Source organism: Haemorhous mexicanus, chromosome 7 (assembly GCF_027477595.1).
Source record: "Haemorhous mexicanus isolate bHaeMex1 chromosome 7, bHaeMex1.pri, whole genome shotgun sequence".
NCBI lineage: Eukaryota > Metazoa > Chordata > Aves > Passeriformes > Fringillidae > Haemorhous > Haemorhous mexicanus.
Genome location: NC_082347.1, coordinates 40,701,995 through 40,711,629, shown reverse-complemented (window position 1 = coordinate 40,711,629; position 9,635 = coordinate 40,701,995). Strand labels below are relative to the sequence as shown.

General features: G+C 39.3%; 1 protein-coding gene across 7 annotated transcripts in view; it reads right to left on the bottom strand.

Annotated features, from left to right (window-relative positions):
• Nucleotides 1-6,237: 6,237 nt before the first annotated feature.
• PTPRE (protein tyrosine phosphatase receptor type E) overlaps nt 6,238-9,635 on the bottom strand; it is a 98,162-nt gene continuing 94,764 nt past the window's right edge. For all 7 annotated transcript variants that reach the window (XM_059852221.1, XM_059852223.1, XM_059852222.1 and 4 more), the window contains one exon: nt 6,238-9,385. In XM_059852221.1, the coding sequence (XP_059708204.1) occupies nt 9,311-9,385 (75 nt within the window). In that variant the 3' untranslated portion in view covers nt 6,238-9,310. The remainder of the gene's footprint in view (nt 9,386-9,635) is intronic.

Below are 9,635 nucleotides of genomic sequence, written 5' to 3'. Positions count from 1 at the left end.
TCCGTACCTGTGCCCCCTCCTGAACCTGTGCTTCTACCTGTCCCTCGAGCTGTACCTGTGACCGAACCTGTGCTTGTACCTGGGCCTGGATTTGTACCTGGGCTTGTACCTGGATCTCTACCTATGATCGCACCTATGCTTGTACCTGGGCCTGGATCTGTACCTGTATCTGTGATCGAACCTGTGCTTGTACCTGTGCCCCCTCCTGAACCTGTACCTGTGCCCCAACCTGAACATTTTCCTGAGCCTGTACCTGTGACCAAACCTGTGCTTGTACATGAACTTCTACCTGTACCTGTACCTCTGACTACACCCGAACCTGTACCTGAATCTGAACCAGTACACGAACCTGTGCTTGTACCTGCACCTGTGTCTATACCTGTACATGAATCTGTACCTGAACCCGTGCTGTACCCGTGCCTGAGTCTGTACATGAACTTCTGGCTACACCTGTACCTGGATCTGTACCCACAACAGTGCCTGTGCTCATACCTGTGTCTGTACCTGAACCTGTACATGAACCTGTACCTTTATCTATATTTGTATCTGAACCTGCACCTGAACCTGCACCTGAACCTGTCCAGGCTTATCGAGCCCCTCTCTGAGGGAGGGGACTTTCAGGGAGCTCAGTCGTCTCCAATTTGCACCTCCCCAGATCAACAAAACACACTCAGATTCACTTTATATCAATTGAGCTTCACTTAGGCTTTGTAAAGTGATTTCAGCATCTGTGTTTGATCAGATTAAAATACTACTAGCCACAAAAATACTATTAATCACAAAGGTAAGGGGGAGTAGAATAAAGGGAGCAAGTGAGCAGCAGTAAAAGTTAAATTAGTATTTTAAGTCCATTTTCATCAGCAAATTAGTTACCTTCATTTAGATATAAAGTTGATCCTCATCTCTGCTCCCAAACAGGAATTCATTGCTGAGACTGGAATTTGAGGATCTGTGAGAATTAACATGAACACTGTGTTTTCCTGTGACTGAAGACAGAAGGAAAAAAGCTATATTAATAACAACAACAACAGTGCATTATTGAGATCTGAAATGTGACCTTCATTCCAAGTCTGATACTTAGGAAGGTGATACAGGACAAGGTCATCCAGCCCTTTGTGCTTTGGGGCATAAAATTCTATGATTCAGATCTTTTACAAAGCAGAACTTTTGATTTTGCTCCTACTTTATTATCTAGCTTGCCTCAAAGACTATTTTATGTGCTGTGATGACTTTAGATGTGATACAGTTAGATGTAAGCAGCTTTTTAAATGTTATTTTTTTCAAATAAATGACTGAGGTCTATTTTGTAAGCTTTGGTGGGCCTTTAATTTAGCTCAGAAGAATATTATTATTATTATTATTATTATTATTATTATTATTATTATTATTATTATTATTATTATTATTATTATTAACAGTAGCTGTGTGCTACTGGACAATCTTTAATTTAGATGTAAACCCTACCAAAATCAGGATTCTATTTGGTATCTAATTGGGTATCATTGTTAATTAACAGGTATTAAAAAAAAAATCCTTCCTGGGGGTCCTGAATGATGTATCTAAAAACAATTTCTAGCAGAAAAACTCTTGGAAATTGAATTTATTGCAGTCTCTGCCAGCCCACATGTGATCAAACAGCACAAATAAATAAACACACCTGTACTGTGGCAATAATTGTATTTTCTGGCATGATTTACAGTGGTGCCACAGCTTTTGTGATGTGCAATATTTAGAGGAAAACACAAATTATAACAAAGGTTTTCAATGTCTCCAAGAGCAGCATCTGTACAAATATTTACCAAAGCAGATTTACAGGAGGGGAAAAAAAACAAAGACATTTTCTCCAAGGTTTAAATTTGCTGGTAGGTTAATTTGGAAACATTTAATTTGGACAAATACACCTGAATCCACCATGAAGTAAAACTGTCAAAAATGAGGAGAAAAATAAAGTCAGTGCTTGAAACTCCTTGACAGAGAATTAAAAAATCATCACTTTAATTTCTCACGTGAGGATCCTCGTACAGAGTTATTTATTCCAGTGTTGAACAGGTTGGGGAGCACTGAATGAAGCTCATTTACAGATTTGTGCTATCTGTGGTTTTTACTCTAAAACCCACAAATTCTGGTGAAAGCTTTGCCTAAATTAGGGCTTTTACAAGGTATAAAGTAAATAAATATTCAGGATACTCACACTGGGTAAAGCCAAGGCCAGAAGTTTCATGGTGACCCCTGAAAATTTAAAATTTTGCAACAAATCTCTCTCTTAAAATCATAATTTATTTCACTGACACATTATTGCCCCCAGGATTTTTGGAGTGCTGCTATTCATGCACAGAACCTGTTTTTGACAAAGGATTTTATGTGGGAGGAATCTGCAAAAATTTAGGCACAAATGGCATGTTTCCAAATTTTATGGAATACTTTGAAATAATTAATTTACCTTAAATGATGAAAGAACATAAAAATACTAGCATAAAAGCTTTTTAAAATGATGGACACACTGATATTTTAAAGTCAAATCTGTATTTCAAATAATCCAGATTAATCTGGAAAAGGAGCTTTCCACTTGTCCTTCAAAGCCAGGGAAGCAAAAGGCACAATGTCCCTGTGGGGGCTTTTGAGGGAGTTTTGAGGAAGTTGGAGATGGGACCTTTGAGTTTTTTAGATGATGTGGTTTATTTTCCTTTGTTTTATACAGGTAGGAAGGGTGAGTTTGTTTTCTATTGCTACAGGATGGTTTAGAAAGTTGTTAGACTCTGAGTTATAAGAGTTTTTAAAGAGTTATTGACTAATAAAACACAGTTAACGAGGATATTTATGGTTTTTACTTAAGTTTTAAATATTTTATGGATTCACACTACAGTGTAACTTTTTTTAGTTAATTTCTTATGACACACAAACTTATAGTTCTGCATTTTAATCTTTTTACTTTTGTAACTACTTTTTCTATATCTTAAACTCTAAAGCTCTAAACTTTCCTTAGCTTAACATGTCTCTGCTTTAAACTATAAATCCACATTCTCACTTCCAGCACCTGAGTTTGGAAACCTTTTCCAAGATCAAATCCTGGGTTTAATTCCAAGCTTTGGCTTACAGGCCCAAAGTTCTGAGAGTTCCCTGCATTTCAGATCCCAGCAGTCCCAGCGAAATATGTCAGGTTTAAAATGCAAATGAAAACTTTGCTGTGTGTTCCAAGTCTGTGTGACAGACCTAGAACACAAAAGATGACAAACCCACCTCTGAGGATGATGGGATCCAACTCCTGGCCCCAACAAACCCACCCTGTGCCCAGCCTGGGAGTGCAATCCTTCATCCAGGAAATTGCCATCAACTTCAGCAGATCACTTTTAACCCCAAAGGTTAAAATCCCATAAGGGGGATTTGGCATCTCCCAGCCAATCCTTCTGCACAGCTGAGTTAGAAATTTGTACATTTTATTGGGACAGGGGCAAGATTCCACTGGATTCAGCAAATTAACTCAACCTCTGAAATTCTGGAGTTCCATAATTTCCATGAAATTAACTCAACCTCTATGAAATTCTGGAGTTCCATAATTTCCATGAAATTAACTCAACCTCTATGAAATTCTGGAGTTCCATAATTTCCATGAAATTAACTCAACCTCTGTAAAATTCTGGAGTTCCATAATTTCCATGAAATTAACTCAACCTCTGAAATTCTGGAGTTCCATAATTTCCATGAAATTAACTCAACCTCTATGAAATTCTGGAGTTCCATAATTTCCATGAAATTAACTCAACCTCTGAAATTCTGGAGTTCCATAATTTCCATGAAATTAACTCAACCTCTGTAAAATTCTGGAGTTCCATAATTTCCATGAAATTAACTCAACCTCTGAAATTCTGGAGTTCCATAATTTCCATGAAATTAACTCAACCTCTATGAAATTCTGGAGTTCCATAATTTCCATGAAATTAACTCAACCTCTGTAAAATTCTGGAGTTCCATAATTTCCGTGCACACCTACAAACAAGGGAGGGGAGCAATTCCATGGGCTGCTTCCCTGGAAACAGCCTCTGCTCCATCCATAGGCTGTCACATGAATCATAAAACCATGGAATGGTTTGGGTTGGAAGGACCTTAAAGCTCATCCAGTTCCACCTTCCACTGTCCCAGGTGCTCCCAGCCCTGTCCAGCCTGGCCTTGGGCACTGCCAGGGATCCAGGGGCAGCCACAGCTGCTCTAGGCACCCTGTGCCAGGGCCTGCCCACCCTCACAGCCAAAAATTCCTTCCCCAAATCCCATCTATCTCTGGCACTCCATGCTCTCATAACCATTCCCTCTCCATCTTTTCCACAGTTTCCCTTCAGGTTTTGAAAGGATAAATTTCTATAAAAACCTCAACTAGAAAATCCCACACTCAGTAATTCCTCCACAAGCTCTTCCCACCTGGGAGAGTTTTCCTTGCTTTTTGTCCACCCAGCTGGTGAGAAATCCCAGCTTGGATCTTCTCTTCCATGCTTATGGATAGTTGGAGTTCAGGAAAATTCAGGAAAATGCTGGAGCTGTTTCTCGTGAATGGAAACAGGTGAAAAGGATTCTTTGCACAAAGAACTTCCCTGGCAAGGTGTCAACTCGATTAATGACTGAGTAATTCCCCTCCTCTGTGCAAAGCAGCACAGCAAATGGATAAAAGTCATTAGAAGGAAGCTCTCACCAGAAGATCTAAATTACATCCTAATCCTTTAATTCCTCAGATGAAGAACACTCCCCGGGAAGTTCAGTGGCCCGGAAAATTCTCAATTCAACAATTTCTGCATCAGGCAAAACAGAGCTTGACATTCGTGCACAGCAAACACCTCTGTGATCTGCCTTAGTTTACACTGTTTAAATATCCCATTAAACTAAATATATTTCATGGATAGTTTACAATTAAATTGCATTTTTTCCCTAAAAGTTGAGTTTCTAAAAACAGAACCAGATTAGGAACCAGAAGGTCTTTATGTATCTTTTTTGTAATGTTTAAAAGTAGAAGAAAACCAACTGTATCACCATCAGAGTACAGAAATATCCATGTTTGCTATGTGATCAGCTAGTACAATTATCACTATTTATTTAAATTAACCAACAATTAATAAATAACTGATAAATATTTGAGGTTCTTCTGTTTTCTGAGAGCACACCAAGGCACCTGCCTGTCCTCACACACAGTTACCTCCCAGTGGTCACACAAGCTGCATAAAAGTACATCACCCAATCACACAAAATATTTTATCAGCTCCTCTGGAATAATTAAAAAAATTAACAGCTCCTACATGCAATGGCAAACTAGAATCAGATTTGTTAAGTTTGGAAAAGATCATCAAATCCAACCACCAACCAGTTCACCACTAACCCGTGTCCTCCACGCCACATCCACACAGATTTGAACAATTCCAAGGATGGGGCTCCACCACTGCCCCAGGCATTTTCCCAATGCTTTAAAACCCTTTCCATGAAGAAATTTTAGTTTCCAAACCTCCTCTGGCACAATTTGAGGCCATTTCCTCCCATCCTGCCAATGTGAGAACAATCCCCAGGAAGGACATGCAGAAAAGTTCTTCCCAACAACTGTGGAAAAAAAAATCCTAAAATTACCTCCCCTGAAGAGGCATCTCCCAAATGTGGAGCAGGGGAGACAGAAGAGGGTCACACAGAGATCAGGCTGCCTGAAATCCTATTTGATTTGACATTAGCGTGGAACCCCTGAGCAGCTACTCCTGCTGTACACACACCTCCCCCCCTTGTTACAGCAGTGGGGCCTTCGGGGTTCATTTTAGCAAGATGTCCAATGCAAAACTTGTCAAAATGAATTAAGAAATTGCTGTTAATTAAAGTGAACTTTCAATTCATGATTGGTGACACAGCTGGAAGTTTAGATTCTATTCTAATCTTAGTATGACACCACAGTTTACCACAGGATTATTTTACTTAATATAAATATTTACTTAATTTTACTATATTTATTTCATCAGATCTTACTTATCCAGACAGTTAGGGAAGACCAGGATTCCAACTGCTTCCATGAGTTTCTACACCCTTTATATGCACAACGTTCAGTCCCCAAAATAAATCAAAATTTTACTCCCAAACAGCTGCAGATAAGCACTGAAAAATTACTTATCTAGATAATGGATTTCAACTCTTTTAGAATGCTTCATTCAAATGAACACACAACACAGGAATGAAATTAAAAGATTTAAAGGAAATAATGCAGGTGGAGAATAAAAAGGAAGCTTTTGTTCTTGCATCAGAATGTATTAGATCTTGCAATTTGCATATACAAATAATTCAGCCACATTCACCGGCATTAAAAACACAGCAAGATCAAATTAGAATTGTAAGAAAAGAAAATAATAAGAGTTGAAACTGTATAATACATACATATATTATAAAGATTTGACAAATTAAATACATTTTGGTTATACAGAAAAGTTCCAGTAACTTTACATGAAAAATGGGACAAGGGAAACGCAAACATTTCAAAAGACTGAACACGGGGTGGTCAGGCTCATTTGAAAAGTTAAAAAAATACATAAAAATAGCCTAAAAAACACTGCTAATTACAGTATGCATTCTTCATTAAGGCCCAAGTCAGCCAAGCACTTTTAAGGGATTGCTCTGGGGATCCACGGCATCCATGGATGGTGGGATGAGAGCGTCGGGAAGCGAACGCTTCCCAGCTGAGCTGAGCTGGGACCTTCTGAACACATGAACAGTCCAAGTCACACAGTGACCAAAACACAGACAGATCAGAAGGACACTTCCAATCCAACTATTTGGCCTTTTGAAGGAATTCCACGCGACGGACGGAGAGTCAAAGGAAAATTCCAATCCACCCAGACCCTCCCCCGAGCCCCAGCCAGCCAGCACACACGGTGACTGCCAAGGCAGCTCTTCAAATTCCACAAAAACCTTCATGGAGCTTCAGCTGGGAGCCCTGAATTCTGCTCTAGGCTCTTCTCTTTCCTCCTCCATATCTCAATCTGGTTATCAGCTAAAATCTGAGTACCCACCGAGGATTTGGTGTTCCAGCTGAACTCCATCCTGCTCCTGGTTGGAAGGAGGCCTTTGGGAATCCTGTGGGAGGTGTGCTGCAGCTCCTGGGGGCTGTGGGACCCCCACACCCTCACACCCCATCACTGCTGCACTGAGATCGACCTCGTGGCCAACTCAAGCCCAGGTTTTACCTCAGGGGCCCCAAAATCTGCCCAACACACAAATGGTTATTGTTCAAATGCTGGCTAAAGGGTCAGAAAGATCCTGACAGCAGGATCATAACATGGGAATTCCTTCATTTTCCAATCTTTTGGATCTCCCTGCACTGAGACTGACTTCAGGAGACAACCCCAGTTTTCACCAAAGGGACCTACAAATCTGCCCAACAGACAAATTATTATTATTACTATAATTATTATTATTAAAATGCCCTCTAAATGGTTGGAAAGATCCTGACATCAGGATCAGAAAATGGGAATTCCTTTGCATTATTTTCCAACCTTCTGGAGTCTCCCTGCACTGAGATTGACCTCATGGACAACTCACCCCAATTTTTTACCTCAGGGACCCCAAATTCCGACAAATTATTATTCAAATGTGGGCTAAATGGTCGGAAAGATCCTGACATCAGGATCAGAAAAAGGGGAATTCCTTTGCATCCTGCTCCAGCCTTTGGGAGTCCTGCTGTGCTATAAATGAGACTGAACCCCCTTGTATCATTTCCAGGCTGAGTTTATTCTGGCTCTTTCCATTTGGGTGGAATGTCAGGAACACGCCCTGCCTCAGCTCCACTTTCAGTAGCCAGCCTTGAGTGTTTCCTCTCACAGAGACTCACGAGCAAGGTTTAGTCTTGAACCAGTCTCGTGCCTGAAGTGCATCATTTACTGTACAAATAAATACAGGAGTGCAGCCCTGGGAAGACAAGAACAGCCAATGGCACTGTGGGGGCTCAGGAATTCCTATCCCAAACCTTTCCCAGCCAGGCTGGAATGGAAGGAGACCAAGGGACACCTCCCCATCCCCTTGCATTGCTCCAAGGTGCAAGGAGATTCTGCTGGAATGGGATAAAATAGTGCAAGAACAGCAAGAAAAGCTCAGGTTCAGCTGCTTGTGTGAAATTTGATGCTGCATGGCCAAAGCCCTGCTGGACGAGACAGAACTGCTGCATATTTGTTATTTACTTAATTCCAGATTCACCCCTTTGTGCTCAGTAAGTCAGAAATGCTTTTGGAAGAGTGGGAGAGATAAATGTGGTAATTATTCAACATTCGGGTGCCCTGTGAGTTTGGGGATTTTCCAGCCTCTGGTCAGGGCTATAATAAAAACTTTTGTAGTTTCTGTCACCAATTCTCTTCTCAGTAGTACTTTCAATAAAAATATATCTCTGTACACAACCCTAAACCCCTTAAGGAAAGTCCTTTTCTGATAACATTTCTGGAAGGGAAAGAACCTGGAGGAACTTTTGCTACAATACTCAATATTCCTGGCATTGAACTGTTCATAAAATGGTTTTTTTCCAATTTTTACCTCTTAATTATCCTGCTGAGTCAAATCAAGGAATAAGAGTTCATCTCTTATTTTAAAGAAGTGGGAAATTACGCAGGTTTATAAAGAAGAGATGCTTTTAACTTAATTTCTGGCCTTTCCCTTCAAGTAGACAAGTTCAGGTGCTGCAAAATATACTTTTCAAATATGCAAAATACTCTAAAAATCCCATTATTGCCTTTCTAAGTTGATTTAAACATTATTTGGGCAAAAACCAAATAAACAGGGCTTTGAAAATTCTGTTAATTCAAAAATTCAAATCTGTATTTCTACTGATTTTTTTCCTGTAGACAGACTCAAAATCCAACAAAACCTGGAGGCTCTTTAAAACAGCCTGGAAAAAATAAATATCTGTTTTCATGGTGAACATATTTACCTGGTGAACAAAATGTGTTTAAACATGTGCACCCAAATTCCCTGTTTTAGGATGAACTGTAAATCACCTGTCAAAAAATTCAAGAATTGGGAGATAACATTGTTGATAAATATTTATGAGTGGCAAAATTCAAAGGAAAAAAAAACCCAAGAATTAATTTTTTGTTATTTAGAATAAAGATTTCTATCCCATCTTACAGTGCTATACAGTATAGGAACATTATACTTTACTTTAGAAGATATTTAAGAAACAACTTTATACAGCAAATGCAACTTTTAGAGCCAGCACAACGTTGTATTTACAGTTCAGTCAACAATCCAAGTGACAAAGAATAAATTAACATAATATACAACTATTTATACAGACAAATTAAAAAATAAGGCAGAATTCTCATTTGAAATTAGCATAATCTGAAAAGATGTCGATGAAATCTTGTACCACTCTGTAGCAGAATTCATACTGTTCCTGGAAAACAAGGAAAAGAGATCAAAATGTGCTTTTGGATACACTAAAAAACCCGAATTCTGCAAATCCCAGTGGGAAATTCAATATATCCTAACTGGGACCAGTAGCTGGGGACTGGTCTGTTCTGATTTCTGGTTATTATTTTAAATAAAACCAATGATTCCTCTTTCTTTGCTCAGACAGAGGCTGATCCTGGCTCTGGTTCAAATGATTTCTTGAGCTTTTTCAGAGATGCTTCTTAAACTGAGTC